The sequence below is a fragment of the Cetorhinus maximus genome, chromosome 7 (genome assembly GCF_964194155.1).
Source record: "Cetorhinus maximus chromosome 7, sCetMax3.hap1.1, whole genome shotgun sequence".
NCBI classification, from domain to species: Eukaryota; Metazoa; Chordata; class Chondrichthyes; order Lamniformes; family Cetorhinidae; genus Cetorhinus; species Cetorhinus maximus.
The window spans coordinates 89,856,447-89,878,347 of NC_135885.1; the positions used below are offsets into that span (position 1 = coordinate 89,856,447).

General features: G+C 41.3%; 2 protein-coding genes across 3 annotated transcripts in view; one reads left to right on the plus strand and one right to left on the minus strand.

Annotated features, from left to right (window-relative positions):
* The window catches only part of slc10a2 (solute carrier family 10 member 2), a 29,437-nt gene extending 26,992 nt beyond the window's left edge, over positions 1 to 2,445 (plus strand). The window contains exon 6 of the mRNA XM_078544834.1: positions 2,192 to 2,445. Coding sequence (XP_078400960.1) covers positions 2,192 to 2,445 — 254 coding nt within the window. The remainder of the gene's footprint in view (positions 1 to 2,191) is intronic.
* Positions 2,161 to 20,092, minus strand: rmp64 (ribonuclease MRP subunit p64). Of its 2 annotated transcripts, XM_078545837.1 has the most exons (10): positions 19,901 to 20,092; positions 19,712 to 19,764; positions 12,261 to 12,297; positions 11,877 to 11,953; positions 10,299 to 10,430; positions 7,439 to 7,516; positions 6,947 to 7,329; positions 6,701 to 6,765; positions 5,862 to 6,106; positions 2,161 to 4,705 (listed from the first exon to the last, which is right to left on the minus strand). In XM_078545837.1, exons 4-10 carry the CDS (start codon positions 11,921 to 11,923, stop codon positions 4,249 to 4,251), a joined length of 1,407 nt encoding a protein of 468 aa, XP_078401963.1. In that variant the 5' UTR covers positions 11,924 to 11,953; positions 12,261 to 12,297; positions 19,712 to 19,764; positions 19,901 to 20,092; the 3' UTR covers positions 2,161 to 4,248. The 2 variants fall into 2 exon arrangements, with proteins under 2 accessions (XP_078401963.1, XP_078401962.1); XM_078545836.1 differs by lacking the exons at positions 19,712 to 19,764; positions 19,901 to 20,092 and adding an exon at positions 19,480 to 19,705 and having other exon boundaries at positions 12,261 to 12,415.
* Positions 20,093 to 21,901: the final 1,809 nt, after the last annotated feature.

A 21,901-nucleotide genomic window follows, 5' to 3' on the forward strand; every position in this document is an offset into this window, starting at 1 on the left:
TGTGGAGATTAGGAATAACAAGCTTCAGGAAATGCTAGTGGGTTATAGGGCCCCTAACAGTAGCTATACACAGGGCAGAGCATTAAGCAAGTAGTAATTGGAACTTGAAACAAATATATGATAATCATGGGAGACTTTAACCTTCATATGGACTTGACTAATCAAATTGATAAAGGCAGACTGGAAGGTGAGTTTGCAGAATGCTTTTGAGAGTTTCCCTGGAGTAAAGTGTTTTTTTTATTTATTCATGGGATGTGAATGTCACTGGCCTTAATTGAAATGTCCTTAATTCCTCGAGACAAGGGATAAAGTTATTTCGATCGAATAATGATGCAGGGTTAATGAGTAATCTCATAGGAAAAGATCCTCTCAGAAAAAGCGTTCATAATGCAATTGAATTTATTAAGTTTGAGATTGACACACTCAAGTCCAAAACAAGAATCTTAAACAAAGCCAATTACATAGGTATGAAAGGAGAGCTAGCTAAGATTGATTGGGTAGACTAAAAGATATGGCAGTAATAAATAATGGGAAACAATTAAAGAAATCTTCAGTAGAACAAAAATATGTTGTACTGAAAAACAAAAACTCAGCAAGAAAGATCCATCTGTGGCTTATTAAGGATAGTATTAGATTTAAAAAGGCTTATAATGTTAAAGAATAGTAGCAAGCCTAAGATTGGCACAATTTTAGAAACCAGTAAAGGAGATCAAAAAATTGATAAAAGGGGAAATAAAATAGAATTAGAGTTAGCTAGGAATATAAAAAGATTGTAAGTGCTTTTACAAGTGTATAAAAAGGAGAGTCGCTAATGTAAATGTTGGTCCCCTAGAGGCAGAGACAAGAGAGAGAATCATGGAGAACGAGAAAATGGCTAAGGTATTGAACAGATATTTTATGTCTGTTTTCACAGTAGAAATCACAAATTACATACCAGAAATAGAGGGAAACTAAGGGGCTAATAATGGGGAACTGGCGATCAGATCCTGGGTATTTGTTGGCTTTTAGTTCCTTAGGTTTCTCTATGGTATGTAACTTGCAAAGGTTCATTAGATTAGTCCCCGGGATGACGGGGTTGTCCTATGATGAGGCGCTGAGTAAATTGGGCCTATATTCTCTGGAGTTTAGAAGAATGCGGTGACATCATTGAAACAATCAAGATTCTGAAGGGACTTGCTACTGTAGGCACTGAAGTAGTTTCGAAACAAAAACAGAATTACCTGGAAAAACTCAGCAGGTCTGGCAGCATCGGCGGAGAAGAATAAAGTTGACGTTTTGAGTCCTCATGACCCTTCAACAGAACTGAGTAAAATTAGGAGAGGGGTGAAATATAAGCTGGTTTAAGCTGGGGTGGGGTGGGGGGAGAGAAGTGGGGGGGGTGTGGTTGTAGGGACAAGCAAGCAGTGATAGGAGCAGATAATCAAAAGATGTCACAGACAAAGGAACAAAGAGGTGTTGAAGGTGGTGATATTATCTAAGAGAATATGCTAATTAAGAATGGATGGCAGGACACACAAGGTACAGATAGCTCTAGTGGGGGTGGGGTGAAATAAGACTAACAGGGCATAAAAGGTATAAATTTAAAAATAATGGAAATAGGTGGGAAAAGAAAAATCTATATAAATTATTGGAAAAAACAAAAGGGAGGGGGAAGAAACGGAAAGGGGGTGGGGATGGAGTTCAAGATCTAAAGTTGTTGAATTCAATATTCAGTGTAAAGTGCCTAGTTGGAAGATGAGGTGCTGTTCCTCCAGTTTGTGTTGAGCTTCAATGGAACAATGCAGCAAGCCAAGGACAGACATGTGGGCAAGAGAGCAGGGTGGAGTTTTAAAATGGCAAGCGACAGGGAGCTTTGGGTCATTCTTGTGGACAGACCGCAGTCTCTTGCCCAGCCTCATTTCCTTCATACATCCTGCTTGTGCCTTCAGGCACTTAACCCTATACTTTGGCACTCCCAACCAAATGCCTCTGCCTCTCCCCTTCCATTAAGATCCTCCTTAAAACCCAGTCTGTCAAGCAAGTATTTGGCTTTCCCTCTTAATATTTCCTCCAAAGAAATAGCATCCACTCTTGTCCAATTATGCCTATTAAGTCACAGACTATATTAAATGTGTTATGAAGCACATGTTGTTGATATTCACAATTTTAGCAAACACAAGCTGAAAGTCTTAACATTTTGCATTTTACTCAGTTTATCAACTTTATAAACGGTATGGCAAGAGCACCACAGATGATTCTTCAGGATATGCAAATGATGAAGAAAAATCCATCCCAGCCAATGCTTTAACAAATGGAGGATTTCAAGCAGATGAGAAAGTACCAAGCGATGTCTTACCAAATGGGGCCCCTCATTTGGAAGAGAAATACCACAACGGCATCTTGAAGGGGCAGCTCCCAGCAGAGAAGTCTTCAAGTTATGACTTGGATACAAGTACAAACCTATAAAGATTTTGCTTAATGTGTATACATACTTGATAATATTCTTGTTGAGGTCATTTGGGTTTTACCTTTACCGATGTTAATGGAGTGTTTTCTTGTTTGAAAAAAACTTAACAAAAGCTGTACGTTCTTATCATGGATTAATCGCACCATGTCCTCCTTTATGTAACCTCCCTTTCTCGTGTTGCATCCAAGAGGGAAGAATGGAGCTGGAACAGATCTCAAAACTGTGGTGACCCAGCTAATCTAATGCAGTAAGGAGCCCTATCATCAAACTACTGCCACTTCTCGCTCAGTCATCATGCCCGCTCACTCCTATTACTTCCCATGCATTAGCATAATGGTGTAGAAGACAAAGAAAAAAATGTCAGTCAAGAAAGAATGAGAAAAGAGAGGAAAGCAGAATGGAAGGAGAAAGATAAATGAAAACAAGAATGATGGCTGTCCTCTTTATAGTTGCCAGTGTTCCAAATGGGTTATAAGACACTAAAACGATTCCGCAGCACACAGCCAAAACATGTTTGAGAACCATTCACTAACTTCAGTGATGATTAATGCGGTTCCATCAGCAATATTTGACCAAAGATACTGGCAGATGATTGTGACTGCCTCCTGTCTTTCATATTTGTTTTAAAAATGACTTGCATTTATGTTTTATTTAAATGATAAAGATTTATAATTTATCAAATTTTTGCACAGATATTTATTATGAAAATTTCAACTTATTGTAAGAACTGATTGTACCATTGCAGAGTGTAATTTCCGAAAGCTGAACAAAATGATGAAGGGAAATAATAGTGCTATGATACAAAAGCTGTTGATTTCACTACATGTAGCAATGCAACACTAGCTCCTCACTCCTGAATGAGAGAAGCACACAGTGCACCAGTAGGAACTGGCAAAAAATCTGGCTTTACATCAGTGCTGAAACAGGACTGCAGGTTATCAAGGGGAATCTAGGCCATATCTAAGAGTTTGTACACTTTGGAGCTTAACAATTAAGCCAAGAGATATTATTACAATGCTGCTTTTGTTACTCAGCCTCACATGAAATTGCAAATATATGAAATACTGCACTGTAAAATAATGAACTTAAATAAGGTAAATGTGCAGAAAAGCTAGGTAATGGTCCATTTTGTGTGGCAGAAAACTATTGTGCAGTAGCTATCGAGGAAAAAAAAACTGCTTCCTTTCTTTGCATAAAGTCTAATCCTTGTCCGTTCCTTCTCGAGTGAGGTCTTTTTCCTTCTTGGCAACACCTTGTATAATTTTGATTGCCTCATCTTACCCCTTTCAAATTTATACCAATCTTGTACAATTTTTTAAAAAGTGATGATTTTAGAAATCATAACAAGAGGTGATTAACAGCACCAAACTAGTTTTCGGCAGGGTAGAAAAGATTTTGAAGGCCCATCTCTTGAAAATGTAGGAAAATATACCATAAATATAACAAACTAGTCAGGCTTATAACCACAACTGCAAAATCCAGGTGACATGAATGCAAAACTGAAAACCTGAAGGAAAATAGGGTGGCAAAAAGGAAAAAAATCCTAACACCCTGAAACAGTTTTAGAAGGAAAGAAATACAAAGAGCCACTTTCTTCTTCCTTTCATAAATTACCAGAAAACTGGTTCTAGAGTTATTAGAATTGAATAGTCAAAGTGGCACAAGCATAATGCAATATACAAATTATACATTCTTTTTTCAAATCCACAATCGAGAGAAACGCACTTCTCCAAGTTTTTTTCCAGTTATCCTGCACTGTCAAATCTTTCACTTGCAGTGGTTTTTAAATTGCAAGGAACAAATTATACACCAATCGATGCAAAAATGTCATCAATATCATCATCCACCTTTGGCAAAACTGCAGAACCTCCTCCCAAAGAACCTAATGGGTGTGTTATATTTCCGAGATTCTGATACAAACCACTGTTCCCAACAAATTCAGCAGGCACGTTTCCAGTAACGCATTGTCTCTTTATGGCAGCTTGTGTATCAAATGCAAAATATGGAGTAGTTTGTAATGTCCTTTTGCTTCCTTTCTTTGCATAAAGTCTAATCCTTGTCCGTTTCTTCTTGAGTGAGGACTTTTTTCCTCTTGGCAACACCTTGTATAATTTTGATTGCCTCATCTTATAATTCTGGAGACGGGTCACTGTGCTCTTGCAATTTTTGAACATTTTATCTTGATGCAATTTTCCCCGAGACCTTTGAGTGAGATATCTGCAGATGGCCATTTTTATGAAATAGATCTTCTTTGGAAAACTATATTGTTAAATAGAAAGGAATACAGATATTGTTACTATTCAGCCTTCATGAGATTTATAACTTACTTTCAATTAGTTAATACACTTTTTCACCTCTGACTTGGGTTTGAATCCAGTTGAGTCTCTAATGAGACAAAAAGTCTAATTCTTTATGCCAACTAAAAGTCTTAAAATGCAACAGATTAGACCTTGGGGCCCATAACGTTATGCAAGAAAACTGTCTTCATTTCAGTAGTGAAAGGCCAGAAGGTTGGCTAACATGGGAAATGGAAAAGGCATACAGGTTCAGTGGTGGCTGGGCGAGATGGGAGACACTTATGGTCAAGAACCTGGACATACTAGGTAGGCACTGCAGAAAATGTGGCCAACCTTCAAAACAAGCAGTTTTCCACTCCCTTCCTTCCTTCCCCACCCCTAAGAGAAAGCACAACTAGTACAACAGAGATAGTGAATACCAACCACATTCAATAAGCGAGAATGACCTGACAACTTTTAAATAATAGTCATGAGCACCTTCGAGAGGGGAGTACTCCATTATTCCTGGTGGTGTTCCAATTAAATGTTTAACAATTTACATATTTTATAGTTACGAGCACAGGCAAAAGAGAATGACTCAACACTGTAATGGACTTTGTTCAATCTTCCCAAAAGTGATTGTCTGACACCATGAATATTTCCTGGGTGGTGACTAATTACTAAAATTCATGGGATCTACATATCATTTCAAATAGAAATTACACTATTATGTTTGGTTATTGCTTTATTTGCATCACAACTGTATAGAAATGTTATTATAATTTCAAAAAGAAGTCACAAGTATAGATCTAATGCTTTAGTCAGGAATAATGTCCAGATTACTTGTAGAATTCTTTACTGTTTTCAATGCAGGTTTTGTACACACCCTGCCTTTTTATTTTGGTTGTAAAATACTATTAACCAGGACATCAAAATTGTAGGTTATGTGGGTTACATGCCAAACAGTTTTCTACAAACAAAATGGATCATTACCTAGCTTTTCTGCACACTTACAATTTTATTTAAGTTGATTTTATTACAGTGCAGTATTTCATATATTTGCAGCTGAATGTTTCATCATCAGAACACTAAGATTTTAGTTTCCTCTTCTCTAACCTTCTCCCAATTACTATACATACCTGTAGCCAAGAGCTTCCACCATTCTAAGCCTGTGACATCTAAGAAACCGATTTCCTAAATAGCAGGTTTCATATTTTAGTTTACTGTGCCTAAACCAACGGAATATTGTCTGGAGCTCCCAACACAGTACACTGAAAGTCTGTGTTGCACCAATCCTTCTCACAAACTCATCCAGCAAAGGGAGCGGTTGCTTATTTTTCTTTGAACTTCTGCAGTTAAATTCCTTCACAAACTTCTGGATAGTCTAGAAAAACAAAACTAGTTTTTACAAAAGATGGTAGATAAATAGAAACATATGTTCTTGTGTACAATTATAGCAAATCACCACAGATGCTGGTAACCTGAAATAAAAACAGGAAATGCCAGAACTGCTCAGCAGGTCAGGGAGCATCTGGAGACAGGAACAGAGTTAATGTTTCAGGTCAATGGTCTTTCATCAGAACTAAGAAAGGTTAAAGATGTAACAGGTTTTAAGCAAGTACAAAAGGTAGGAAAAGAGGGGTATAGAGGGGAGAAAAGAACAAAAGGAAGGCAGAAGTGATGAAATGACAAAACATATGATGGGGCCAGACAAATGAAAAAAGTAAAAAACAAGATAGGTCCAGAAGAATGACAATGGCAGAATCATTACCAGAGCTGCTGCCTAAAAAAAACAGAAAAGGTGATTACGATCTGAAACTATTGAATGCAATACTGAGTTTGGAAAGTGCCTAATTGAAAAATTAGGTGTTGTTCCTAGTGTTTCCATGGAGCTTCCTTAGATCAGTATTGGAGACCGAGGACAGAGAGTCAGAATGAAGGCAAAGAATTAATAATGAAGTTATAGAATCATACTGACCTCAGAATAGTTCTGACTGTGAGCTTGCAGAGACTTCTTTTCAAATCCCAACTGAATTCCAGTTTCTTCAACAGAAACAGAAAATTTTATTCAATTCAAAAACAATTTGTACATTTGAACAACACATTAGTAGAAAGCATATAACAGTATGACACATCATTTTGAAAAAATACCAGTACAGTTTAGAATATTACACTTGCAAAGCAATACAATAATTTACTGCAATAGCATCACACAAACACTCACCAATTTCACAAAATCTTTCATCCTGTACAGGGAGTCTGATATCTGGAATCTGATTTGTTTTAGGGGTGATGATGTCATTCATTTTATTGCCTTCTGATGTTGCATACTGCTCATCCTCCAATAATAAAGGTTCTGGCCCCAAGAACAAATTGTCAAGTAAACTTGTCTTTCCTGAAGGCATTCCACTCATCTGAGACGAAAGACTTGGCAACTTGTTTTGTATCACTTTGGAATAGGAAAGACCAAGCCATTGTCTGATACTAACAGGGAAGTGAAACTCCTTCAAATAGGCCATATGTTGAATTTTGGTCACCTCAGTCAGTAACAGGAACAGTTTGTCATACAAAGAATCTAGGCTTAGTATAATACTTCTAAATAGGACCCTAGAAAGAAAAGAAAAAGTGAAATTTCAGCAAATTTGTTTTTCCAAAAGATAATTTACTAAAATCGGTAAATACAAATAAAATTTCAACAGAATCAATCTTCACTTACCAGAGTCTGCTAAGCAATCCTGCAACAACCACATTTAGGACTATAAATTCTTCACAACGAAGATATTGAGTAGTCAAACTATTGTACATTAGAATTAAGGTAACAACAGTCCAGAATATTTTAATGAGTGTTAGACTAGGACCTGCAAAGTCAGCAGCAAACTGCTGCAATACCTTGCCAAGGATTACCTTGGGCCACACATGGCAGTTCATGGTCAGAGAGAGAGAGAGAGAGAGCACGCGCAAGAGAGAGAGAGAAATACATAGGACCATAACTTCCAAGCGCCCCAGCGTCGGATTGAGGGTGTACCCCAAAGATGCGCTTGCGGACCCCTTCTCAGAACTTCACAGGTAAGGGTTTGCACGGCAATTATCCAGAAGCGCAAACTCCATCTTGCCAATTGCCTGCGCTGGGAACCATCCAAAAATGCAATTTAAACAGCTAACTTCAGATGGTTCTGACAGGGTTACATCAATAGCTACCCAGAAAAAGTTAGAAGTACTAAAGCCTCTTCTAACTTCTGGTTAACTATTGTAAAGACACGGACTGACGCACTGCACCCCCACCCCCCAAGACTCCCCCTACCCCCCCACCCCACACACATGGGACCCCTCTCCATCCCCCTACTGCTCCACACACACAGAACCTCTCCCCTCCTCCCCATGCAGGTAATTGAGCACGGAGTGGCAATCCAACGCAGATTGCCGCTCCAAGAATGTTACGGCCCATAATTTAAAAGGCTTTTTCTACCAGCCGATCAAATCAGCAGTGCTCCATTCGGTAATTTCCCAGGAACATATCCTTTCAGGGAAAGGTGATTTCCACATTAAATCCTCAATTCTACCACATAGCCAGGCATAGAGTCATCTTCCACATATACAACAAATAACACCCAGCTACCTCCACACTTCTGTTGAGCCCTCTAACTTTTGCTCTGTGCTGTCAGGTTGCTTATCGAGAAATCACTCTTAGATGAACTTCAAATTCTGGAAGAATGAAGCCAATATTTTTGACCTCTGTCACAAATTTCACACCCTTTTCAGAGACTCAATCCCTTTGCTTGGTCACTGTTTCAGGCTGAACTAGATAGTTTGCAATCACTGCTCTTCAATCACCAGTTGTGCTTCTGATCAACCCACCCTCTTTTTTTTGTAATCACAGTGATTCGTTTACATGTGCAGGTCCTTTAAAACTGTGTGCTATGTACCCAAAGCAACCTCAAGGAGCCAACTTATGCGCAGTGTGCATGGGAACTTTCAGGTTTCGCACAGCCACTTAGAGGGAACATGGTTTCTGAGTCAATATTTTCTCATATACCCACTGACTTTCATCTCAACATTACCCAACTTCATCCCTCCTCAGCCCATCTGCCACTAAAACCTTAATTTATGCCTTTTCCATCCCCAAAACCAATTACTCTAATGCTCTTCTGACCAGCTTCATATGTTCTGTGAGCTTCAGCTCAAAAACACTGTCACTCATAAACCATCCTACACAAAATCCAATTTCACATCATTGCTGATCCACCACCTCAATGTCTCAAACTTGGAATTCTCACTCTTAAATTCCTGCCTTGCTGCTTCCTTCCTTCACTTGGCCCCTAAACTCTCCATCTCCCTCCTTCTGCCCCACCATTGGTAACAATGCCTACAACTGCCTGAGGCCCAATCCATAATCACCCTTTGATGATCTCTCCTTCTTTGAAATTGCATCTGGTTTTTTTTGCCCTCTGTAAAATGGGTCAAAGGATATTTTTTCCAAGTTAAAATGAATTATAACTGGCTGCTATTAGATCCCCGAGACAATGTAAACAATTAAGGAATTGTCTGCAACAAAATGCAACGGCTTAAGAAATTAAAAGTAGGACGAATCGTTTTTTTTAAAAAGAGAACCGTTAAATTTTAGTTCATTGAACTTAAATTTGGAAAATATTAATACATTCAAGACTCAAGGTCTCTTCAGCTATGAGTAAAAGTGCACCATGTGAAGCTATTCCATCACCATTGCACGTTCAGCATCTCATGTCGATGGAAGGATGCCATAGGGCAGGGCAGGGGTGGGCAGGGCAGAGAGGTGGGGAGATGTTCAAAGCTTCAATATAACTAATTGAACACAAGCATAATGCTCTGTCTGATCACAGGTTGTGGTTAGAAACATTCTATATATCCTATATATGCATAATGCTTAGTTGTGACTAGAAATATATTTTCAAAAAGATACAAAAAGAGCAGATTTTTCTAAATATTTCGAATATAGTGATGAAACATTTCTCAATATAAGTTTAAAATATTGTTTAATTCATGCCTTCCACAATTTTAGCCATCTGATCTTAAAATAAATTAAAAATAAAAAAAGATAGTCATGCATTGACACGCTGTGCAATGCCAGTGGTTGCATCACACACCTGAACTCATCTGAGCCATACAGCTGGGGATGGGGAGGAAAAAGGGAAAAAAACAAGATATGTAGAGAGAAAAATATCATGGCATGCTTACACATGCCTCATCAACCATTTCAAAGCTACTGTCGATTGGCTGCATGCAATACATGTCTAGAGGAATAAAACAAAGGAACTCTGTTCACTTAATAAGAAACAGCAATCAATGTAAGTTGAATGCTTTCCACAGTCCATGTCACATGATCAAATGTCATCTAATTATTCACTAATTTTCTGTTGCCAAATTACACGGCTGTATATACCTTAGAAACTTGCAGGCAGCCTTTTTGCTAAAGGCCAATGAAAGATAGATAGCTACATTATGAGTACCAATGGTCTGTCCTAGTAATACATCAGCAAATTTCAGATTGAGACACAATACGACATAGGCATGCAGTACAATATAACCAAATTTAAGGATACAGAAATGCTTTGGAGCACATATCCATCAGGCGCAGCATCAACTTTGTGCCCCCCATCACTTTCAGCGACATCCACTCCAGGACTGGTTGGCTGGGGACATGTTTTATCTTAGCATTTTGTATCTTGGGCATGCTGATATTTTTAAAAAAGAAAGATCAAATTACCAGATAAAGCTCATAAGAAATGTGTAGGCCATAAGGCCCCTAATGGCTAACCTTCTGCCTCAACTCCACTTTCTTGTTCACTCCCCATATCCCTCAGTTCTCAGCCACCAAATACCTATTTCAGCCTTAAATATATTCAATGATGAAGCATCCACAACCCTCTAGAATAGAGAATTCCAAAGATTCATAACTCCGAGTGAACAAATGTCTCCTCATATCAGTCCTAAATGATTTACCCCTTACAACCACCCCACCCTGTGCACTGTTGTTTTAGATTTCAGTCAGAGGAAACAACCTCTCAGTGTCTATCCTGTCAAGTCCCTCAAGAATCTTGTATGTTTCAATGAGAACACTTCTAAACTCCAGTGAGTATAGGCCCAATTTACTCAGCCTCTTATCATACAACAACCCTCTCACCCCAGGAACCAAACGAGTGAAACTTTGCTGCACTGCCTCTAAGGTAAGTGTATCTTTACCTAGATAGAGACCAAAACTGCACACACAACTCCATCTGTGGTCCTAACAAAGTCCTATATAACTGTAGTAAGACTTCCTTAGTCTTATATTCCAATACCCTTGCAATAAAAGCCAACATTCCATTTGTCTTCCTAATTGCTTGTTGTACCTAGATGCTAACTTTGTGTTCCTCGTACGAGCACAGCCAAGTGTCTCCGAACATCAAACATTTACAGGTTTCTTGCTTTTAAAAAATATTCTGCATTTCTATTCTTACGACCAAAGTCAATAAGCTTGCACTTCCACACAAAGCCCATCTGCCACCTTGTTGTCCACTCTCTTAGTCTATCTATATCTCACTTTGCATTCTCGTCATAGCTAACAGTCCCATCTAACTTTGTATTGTCAACAAACTTGGTTACATTACTCTCTGTCTCTTTGTCTAAGTCATTAATATAGATTGTAAATAGTTGGGAGGCCCCAGCAGGGCTCCTTCTGCCACTCTGCTAGTTACAGCTACCAACTTGAAAATGCCTCGTTTACCCCTACTCTGTTTCTTGCCCATTAACCAATTCTTCATCCATGCTAATATATCCCTCACTCCATGAGCCTTTATCTTGTTTATTAACCTTTGTGTGGTACCTTATCAAATGCTTTTTGAAATCCAAATACTCTATATCCACTGGCTCCCTTTTATCTAGCCTACTAGTTACATCCTCAAAAAGCTCAAATAACTTTGTCAAACATGGTTTGCTTTTCGTAGAACCATGTTGACTCTGTCTGATCATACTGATCATGATTTTCTATGTGCATTTTTAAGACTTCCTTAATAGGTTCTAGCATTTCCCTGACAACTGATGTGAAGCTAACTGGCCCGTTTTCTCTCTCCCTCCTACATTTATTACAAAATAAATCTATAGAATAACACCGGTTTTTTCATTTTTGTTTCATAAATTACCTTGGACACAATTTGATCAGGTCTTGAATTGAACCTTCAAGTTGCATATTATGTAAACGCTTTATACATTGTTCAACCTAAAAAGGGTTAATAAAATAAATTCATGACATGATTTTAAATGCGTAAATTATAGAAATAAACACAATACACTTTATATTTGGACGAGAATACATAAATGAATACAAACTACATCAATTTCAAATCTGAATTTTGCATATTACTCCATCTCTTCCCTTTACTAATAGTTACTATTGTGAAAGTGAAGTTTTAATAAAATAATACTCAATGTCATGAGAACAATTGATTTTATTAAATCATAATTTGGTACTGCAGTAATCATGCACCAGGTCCAGTGTTAACAAATCTTTCCACTAGCATACTAACCTGCTTCAATGCAAGATAAGGTTTGTGTTGACGTAACCTGTTGTGGAAAACATATAACAGAGAATGTAGGACATTAAGCTCTACTGTGAGAAGCTTACTCCTTAATGCTTTTAAGACATTTTCACAGGCTCTTACAAGATCCTGTATGCATCCACCTAGAACAAAATGAAAGGGGAATTCTGTCATTTATATTTACTTAAACCACTACTGATTCATGTCAAATGTTTTAAACACTTTATTCCAAACCCTATAAAATCAACCCTGTTACAAGAATCTGCTCTTTTTTAAAAAAAAAGTTTTTAATTCTTCTTTCTCAGGCAGTATTAAAAAACTATAAACTGTAATCCTATTAAAACAATGGAGGACTGCCAACCTGCCACAATATACAGCTTGCATTTCACCCAAGTGGGATGAAAAGGGAACAGATACCCAAACACCCCTGTGAAGCATGAAAGACCCCCATCTCCTGTTGGCTTTCACACTATCCTGAAAATCTTCAGAAGTTTGAGATGACACCAAAATGCAATTATCTGTTCTACAATGGACATGGATTCATTGAATTCCTCTGGATTATACTGCCAGCAGAACTTTAAGAATTGTTTAGCAAGCCAGAGAGATCAGAGATCAAAATGCTGTACTGAAAGGCTGAAAAGAGGCTGTCTCTCTCATGCTCTCTTGAAAGCATTGTGCCAGGATTTGCAAAATAGCCATCCTGAGAAGCAAAATGTACTGCAAACTGATACCTTTTGGGAAAAAAAGGTGGAGATCTGCTCCATACAGCCTCACCTAGCAAGACAACTGAACAACACTGCCACAATGTGGAATCAGCACTTCGAGACTAGCCAAAGAACAGTTAATCATATACTCCTTTGTTTTACCTCCTTCACTAACTGTAAAATACCCGTAAATTATCCTCTTATCCTACCATTTGTACTAGTGTGTATGTGGGCCCAGGAATACTTGTGAAGTATGAATAGTGGTTGTGATTTACCTAGTTTCGTTTTAATTCGGAAAGTAATTTCAATAAACTTGTCTTGCTCTTTGTTTAAACTCAGGAAACCTGTCTAGCTAATTCTTTATAATCTAAAAGTGTACATAGTGGAACTCCTGCAGTATTGGCAAAGCACATGTTCTCCAAATTCATTAAAAAAAAACGTGATACGGTCAGGCCTGGAGTGGTAGAATGAAGGGAGTCATTTTTACCCCTCCTCATGTAGTCATAACAACCCAAAAGCCAGATAATTTTCAGTTAAGTTTTTTTTAAAGTAGTACTCAATTCTTGACTAAGGATTAAATCCTTAAAAACTCAGCATTTTCCCCACAACAGATTAGAGTGTTTTACTATAAAAATGTCCTGACAACTAAACGTAGCAAACCACTTAACACTAAATACCCAAAACATCCATTAGGACATGGAATCTCCATTTAGCCGTCAGCTCACAGCTTGCAAATTCTCAAAATTTGAGTACCAAAAAGAAGTCCAAGAAATCCTTTGGTGGACATATTCCAATGCATCTTCACCCAAAGACTTCCCTCATTATAACATGGGTACCACTATGAAACTGAGAACTCTGCAGTACAGGCTCAACATTACACTGCCACTTCCAATATCATACACTCACCAGGTGTAAAGAGTCTTCCATACCCAAAACCATGCTGACATCTAACTATAAGCTAAATTTTCATGGTAGGAGTTAGCAGATTGTACTACTAGTTCTTAACATTAAAAAAGTTCTCATTGGCATTTTTTGAAACTTAAAATTTGTTAGATGTAAGTACTAATAGTAGGATAATATCTCCTTCGCCATTGTCTCACACCTCTTGCTTTAATGGCCTGCAGTCAGATTACTGACTGAACTTTAGATTCACACGTCTGGAAAATGATTTTACATTGACAAACCAGTAGCAAAATCAATATAAGCACAGCTCCATGATTAATGGGGTTTATCTATGGCATCATGTAATATTTCACCGGCACCAGTATGATCCCAGTAACTGCAAGCAGGTACGTTTATGCACTTTAATTAATAGGATACCTGATCTCAATTTTAAAATATCACTGATAAAAGGGGTTGAGGAAGCACTGAATGAAGAAGTATTGTGTGTCCTGACGTTTAAATATACTTTACTTCACGGAAATTAACCACCTTTCCGAGAATAACAGACAAAATTGGAACTGATTATAGACTGGACGCTGAATTCAGTTGAAAAATTTTGTGAAATGTAACAGATGACATTTTAAGTTGAAACATGCCATTTTCAGATTGGTTCGTTTCTCCTGGGGAAATGCAACTCTGCGGCTGCTTTATTTTGTTTCCAATAATTGTACAGAAAATAGATACAATTTATTTTAGAACACATGTTACACAAGTTACAGTTAAGCAACAACATTTGATGCTTTTACTTGTTCTCCTCTATCCAGCCTTAGAAAATCACCTGCAATTGTTTCTCTTCCAGTTCCCAATCGATTCCCTCTGGAGTACTTCAAGGACCTATTCTTGTTCCCCTCCCACTTCTCAACTAAGTGCTTATTCTTGGCAACATCATGCAAAACAAGTTAGGTCCTACATGTATGTTGATGACCCCAGCTATACTTCAACATCATCTCACTTGACTCCTCCACTGCCTCCGATTTGTCATGCAATACTGGATGGTGGACAAGCAGCATGAGCAGAAGTTTCCTCCAATTGAACACTTGGGAGAGCAATGCCATTGACTTCAGTCCATGTCACTTACTCTATTCCCTCATTATTGGCTCTTATAACTCTCCTTAGTGATTGTCCGAGCCTGAATCACAGTTTGTTTGCAACCTTGGCGTCTATATGATTTGGAGCTTCTGACCCTATATCTTATCCTTCACCAAGCCAATCACTGTAACACTGTCCACCTCCATCCATTTGCAGCTGAAGCCCTCATCCAGCTCATCACTTCCTGACTGAATACCCTCCTGGCTGGCCTCCTATCATTCACCCTTCATAAGCTTTGGCTCATCCAAAAATCTGCTGCCCAAATCGTCACTTGCATCAAGTCCTGTTCACCCATCAACTTAGTGCTAGCTAATCTACATTGGTTCCTGGTCTAGAAATGCCTGGAATTCAAAATTCTCATTATGTTCATAGTCTCACCGCACCTTATCTCTGTAAGCTCTTCAAGGCTACTTCCTGAGAACTTGGCATTCCTCCAACTCCAACCTTGTGTACATTCTAGATTTTAGTCACCTCACCACTGGGGCTATGCCTTCAGCTTTCTATACCTCAAACTCTGGAATTTCCTTCCTAAATGTTTCTGGCTCACTCTCCTCCTTCATGATGCTCCTTAAAGCGTACATGGTCATATGTCCTAATATCTCCTTTGTGACACCATGTCATATGGTGTCTAATAATGCTTCTGTTAAGCACCTTGCAATGGCTTTCTACATTAAAGGTGCTACATAAACACAAGTTGTCAGTTTTAAGTTGTGGTGTTCCTTTGCGGATTAACATTTGTGTCAGTTTTACTGTTGGATCCTTTAATTACTCCACAGCAAGACAAACACCACCATTGGCCCAGAATTTGTAGGAGCATGAAGTCTTGTGTGAGTCCGTCAGTTAGGCTTTTTCCTGCAACCATCAGCTTGAAAGAAATTTACCCCGCAAGTTGCTGGTGAGGAAGGGCAATATGGCACCTGTCACCTTGGTTAATGGCAAGACAAACAGCTTATCTCCTTAACCAATAAAATCTAGATTAAAGAGAAAAAAGGGTTTGCAGTTATATGACAGTTTTCAGGACCACAGGATGTTCCAAAGCACTTTACAGACAATCGAGTACTTTCTGAAGTGTAGTCACTGCTGTAATGCAGAAAACATGGCAGCACAAACAAACAGTCATTGGCTTCAGTTCCCTGAAACAAGGAGGACATCTGCTAGGCTTCAATGATTTCTGTGTTGTCAGGTGACTCAACAGGCCAATGCTGGAGCCACAGGTCTTTGGGCAGAGAGGACGAGAGTTGCCCTGAGGAATGGGGAGTTCTCTAGCCAGGGTTCTCTTCCCTCTCCTTCCGATTTAGTCACTTTTCCACAGCAGAGAGTTTATTCAGACAGTTTCTGATTGTGTTGTGGCTTGTTGCATGAGGCATAGTCACATGGCATGGTTTATGGTAAGTTCCTCCCACACACTGATGCCCATTTGACTCATTTCAATGATGCCTTCAGAGTGTCCTTAAAATGCTTTTTCTGTCCTCCTTGAGATCAGATGGTAACCTTCGGTTGTGAAAAGATGAGCTGCTTTGGAAGCTAATTATTTGGCATGTCGATGCAATGTCCTGACCTGTGGAACTGATTTCTCATGATCATGATTGTGATGCTGGAGGAATTGGCTTCAGTGAGGATGCTGGAGTTTGATCATCTGTTTTCCCACTTGACTTTGAGTGTCCTAGAGAGACATCCTGGTGGAAATACTCCAGCGCCCAAGGATGCCTTTGCTACATGGCCTAAGTCTCACTGCCATATAAAATGGTGATGACAACAACAGCACTGCAGGCAAAAACCTTTACTCTCTTACGGAGATCTCTATTATCGAAGACCCAGTTGTGCACTTTTTGGAAGGTTGTGCTCCAATAGCCGATTCGGTGCTAGAGGTCCTCTTCGGTGGTGTCTTTTTGAGAAAGGTAGCCGCCGAGATACGGATAGCGTTCAACAGCTTCTATAGCTTTTCCCTCAATAACAATAGCTGGAGGTATAGGTGCTTCTCTAGGGGAGGGTTGGAGGGAGATTTTGGTCTTGCTGAAGTTGAAAGAGTGACCAATCCTTTTGTATGCGGGGTCGAAGAGGTTGAGAGTGGTCTAAATGTCGCTTGCAGTGTAAACCACAACTGCACAGTCAGCATATTGTAAGTCATGGATACACTGGAGAGTCATCTTAGTCATGGCCCTCAGCCTGTTGAGGTTGAAAGGTTTCCCGTCGAGTCGAAACTCAATCATGACCCCTCGTGGAAACTAGCTGTGAATGAATTCTATTACCAAGCTGAGGAAGATAGTGAAGAGAAACAGAAAATGCTGGAAACAACCCAGCAGGTCTAGCAGCATCTGCGGAGAGAGAAACAGAGTTAACACTTCAAGCCCGCATGATCCTTCTTTAGAGCTGAAGAAGGGTCATACGGACTCAAAACGTTAACCATTAACCAGAAATGGAACTGGACTAGCCATATAAATACTGTGGCTGCAAGAACAGGTCAGAGCCGAGGAATCCTTCACTAAACCCACCTCCTGACTCCCCAAAGCCTGTCCACCATTTACAAGGCATGAATCAAGGGTGCGATGGAATACTCTCCACTTGCCCGGATTAGCTTAGCTCCAACAACACTCAAGCAGCTTGACACCATCCAGGCAAAGCAGCCCACTTGATCGGCCCATCCACAAACAAACATTCACTCCCTCCACCACTGATGAACAGTGGCAGCAGTGTGTACCGTCTACAAGATGCACAGCAGGAACACACCAAGGCTTCTTAGAAACCCATGGCCATCTAGAAGGGCAAGGGCAGCAAATACATGGGAAACCATCACCTGCAAGTTCCCCTCCAAGCCACACACCATCCGGACTTGGAAATACATCGCCGTTACTTCACTGTGGCTGGGTCAAAATCCTGGAACTCACTCCCTAGCAACAGAGTGTAGCTACACCACATGGGCTGCAATAGTTCAAAAAGGCAGCTCACCACTGCCTTCTCAAGGGCAATTAGAGATGGGCAATAAATGCTGAAATAGCCAGCAACACCCACATCCCATGAATATGAAATATAATTGCAAGTCCTCATAAAATCAAGGTCACTATGCTAAGTCAGGATAAGATATCACGAAGATTAGGCAAATATAGTAGCTGCAAGTCACTCTTGTTCAGGAAAGTAATATTTGAGAGCTGAAATGATGTTGGCAAATACAGAAATAGCAATGCAGATGCAGGAAATCTTATTTCCAGAAAAGGCTGGAAATATTTAGCAGGTTTGGCAGCTACTGTGGAGAGAGAAAGAGTACGCTTTAGGTCTGCGACTTCTGATGAAAGGTCACAGATCTGAAATGATTGGCATGTGTAATGACCTCCCCTGCGCCAGGTTTAGTGGCGGGGGGGCGCATTTAATCAGACAGGAGGGTGTGGGGTGGGGTTCCCACCACCCTCCTGCCTCCACCCTGTGGCAGGAAGCTATTAATGCCCATGTAAGGGTCTCATCTCACTGCCGCTGTTGTTAACCCAGCAGCAGACAGGGAACTCACCACACATAGGGAGCATGGCACATAAACGCATGCCAGGTTACTGCAGGCTTCAGGGGAGGGAGGAGTCCCTCATTCAAAGGCACTCAATGCATCAACAAACCCAGCCTTGGGAAGAGGGGAGCCCATTAGTAGCCACCAACCCCTTGTCATTGCTGCCACCCCCATGCCTCCATTCCCTCACAACCTCCGCCCTGCAACCCCCTTTCCACCATCATGCAACTGTGGCCTGGGATCCAGCGATAGGCTTTGGGCGAGTGTACTACCATCAGCAGCCACTGCTGTCCAGTGTTGCTGCCATTCAAAAGAGTGCTGGCCTCAGACTGGCCTGCAGCTCTCGCCAGGCAGGACATCCACCCCCAGGTCCTTGATCCCAGTGTAGACCCACCACTGTTTTTAAGTGCCTGCACGGGCACTTAATTCAGCAGGCCTCCCTGAAAGAGACAACATAAGGCTTTCGCTGGACCTCCAGCTGGTAGCCAAGATCCCCATCGCCTCCATTAAATACCACCCATTACTGTTCTCTCACCATAGATGCTGCCTGACCTGAGCATTTCCAGCATTTTCTTATTTTTTAAAATTTCTGATTTAATAAGTTTGTGCATATGTAGGTAAAACAGTCATTACATGAAAACCCATACAGCAAAATTGAAGTCACATGGGGGAAGGGAAGAGAAAAGTAACAGGATTATCAAGTACAGAAAACAGCATCTGCAAAACACCCTGAATTTAAAAAACCTCACAACCTGCAAAACGCGTAAGACCCTACACACGCATTCTCTGCAGTTTTACTCGTTTTGCAGGTTGTGAGATTTTATTCTTCGCCCATTCCTTAACCACGTCGAAGCTTTCCAGGTTATTTTTAAATACTGGATACGGATTCCACTTAACATCAGCGTTTTAACCCTTTACAGAACATTCCGATTACTGAACACAAGGCAAACGTGCCTAGTGCAAGCCCGTGTGCAGTGAGTACCTGCCCTGCAGCACGCGGGCACGGCCACACTGCAACAAGCGCCCGGGAATGGAATGTTCACCGCGTTCCAGCGTTCCACCGCCATGTTCTAGAACAGGAAGCCGAGCCTCGCGCGCCCCTATCAATCAGCCTTTCGTCCAATCGGAGCGCGAGCAGCTAAAAGGGTGGGCTTGTTGCGGCAGCTCTTGAAGGACCAGGAACTGCAAATTCCAAATAAAACTGCGGAACTCACTTGCCCCTACGTCTGCGGAGAAAGGATGGTACATTCAGGTACAGACCCAGAATCTGCAGGAGAAAAATAAAGCAGGATCCTTAATTGGGCCAAATAAAATAGAGAGGTAGAGGAGAACAAGTAAAGGGCAAGTCAGAACTGCTGTCACAGACACCAATTCACACAGTTCATCCAAACTCACACCTGAACCTGGCAGCTCAGCTCTGCTTTATGCTTCTATTTCTTATTCCCTGTATTGCCTTTTCTTGGACTTTTGAGGACCTCAAAATTGTAATACCTATTCCTAATCCACAACCATAATTCCAATCTCTGTTAGCATCAACATCTTGAGTTATGTGAATGGGAACATGGGGTAGAATTCTATGTCCCTGGGTGGGTATATGCCCGACCCGTCTGGCTGAGAAATAGCGCGACAAGACGTAGGGCGAGCGTCCCTATGTCATTTTGCACTCGCAATATCTCGCTTGGCGGGCATGCGTGGCAGTTGGAAGTGCGCTCGCCGACAATTAAGTGGGCAATTAAGCCCATTAAGGAGGCAATTGAAAGCGATTTTTCGTGGCCTGTCCATTTTACAGTTGGCGGACAGACCAATCAGGCGGCCTTTACAATTTTGCTCAAACCTCAATCCAGGGCAGGATGAAGTCTCCGTAGGGAAACACGGTACTCACCTTTCCCGAGCGCAGCAGGTCATTAAACCGTTTGAGGTACTGCACCCATCATGGCTGCTGACCAGCACTGCCACTTCCTCCCTAGCTCTTTTTGTTAGGTGTGCTGGCCTCCTCCTTCCATCTCTGGGGACAAGGGTGTCCCTCCTGGCAGCCACCTCCTCCAGGAGGACAGTGAGGCACTCGTCCAAAAACTGGGGGACTGAGTGCCCGTAAGACCTGCCCTCCCGCCTGGCATTTCCAGCCGCACTTGAGGCCATAACTTCGGTGTTCAGAACACTGTAAATATGTTCTTCCCTGGCAGCCTTCAAGGAGCTGCCTGTGCCGTTTTTAAACCGGCCACCCGGTCGCCATTGGACCCGGCGGCCAATAGGCCCCCGCTCCCGCCTGGCCTTCCCGACTGTTGGGAAGACACGTTTCACGTTGGGTGGGCCTTAATTGGCCAGCCAGTGTGAAATTGTGGTCAGGGGCTGATCGTGGGTACGCCAATCGCGACCACCCGGCAATGGTAAAATTCAAGCCGAATTCTTGTTCTTTTCAGGGCCGCTTAGGTACATATCATAAGGTGTGAGCCAAATGTGTTTAAGTCCATGACCTGAATTTTTCGCTCAATGGGCCCAGGAAACAGGCCCCCACTATCAGTGACACCCACTCTATTGTAGTGCTCCTCCTGAACAGTCCAGGCATCGGAAGCGCATCTTCAGAAGACCTATGGTCCTCTCTATCACCGCACTTGTGGAGACATGACCCCTACCTGTCCTTGGGCATCATTACCCATCTTTTCAACGGGTAGCCCTTGTCAACCAGCAGTCATGCATCCAGTTGGGTTGGAGCACTGAATAGCCTCGGCACCTGGGAGTGTCTGAGGATATAAGCATCATGGGAGCTGCCAGGTTACTGTGTACAGACTTGCAGAATCTGCACCCTGTGGTCACACACTATCTGGATGTTCATCAAGTGGAATCCCTTCCTGTTGACGAAGGCATCGATCTGACCTGCTGGCGCCTTGATGGCCACATGCATGCAGTTGATTGCAGCCTGGATGCGGGGGATCCCAGTAATCACTGAAAAGCCTCTAGCTCGTTCAGCCTGGCTGGCCTTGTCCATAAGGAAACAAATAAATGTCATTACCCGCCTGAACAGAGCTTCTGTCACCAGCTTGACGTAATTGGGGACAGCTGACTGGGACACTCCACAAAGATCCCCCACTGACCCCTGGAAAGAGCCAGAGGCATAGAAGTTGAGGGCCACTGTGACCTTCAGAGCCACTGGCATGGGGTGTCTGCCCACACAGTTGGAGCTGATCTCAGGCCCAATCATCTAACAAATGGAGGTCACGGTCTCCCTGGAGAAGCAAAGCCTCCTTTGGCATTGCACCTCAGACATATTGAGGTTGCAGCGTTGCCGCCTGTAAACCCTGGCAGCAGGATAGTGTCGTCTTCTGCAGCCCCTTCTGCCTTGGACTTCCTGTTGGCCCTGTGCCCCTTGTGCCTGCGCCTCTCCTCCTACAGGTTGCTCCCTTGGA

Coding starts and splice junctions, on each gene's coding strand:
- rmp64 (XM_078545836.1), bottom strand. CDS start 19,564: ATGGCGGTGGAACGCTGGAACGCGGTGAACATTCCATTCCCGGGCGCT. Junction 12,416..19,479: donor GCCCGCGTGCTGCAGGGCAG/GTACTCACTGCA, acceptor ATTTTGTTCTAG/GTGGATGCATACAGGATCTT. Junction 4,706..5,861: donor GTGGAAGCTCTTGGCTACAG/GTATGTATAGTA, acceptor TTAACAATATAG/TTTTCCAAAGAAGATCTATT.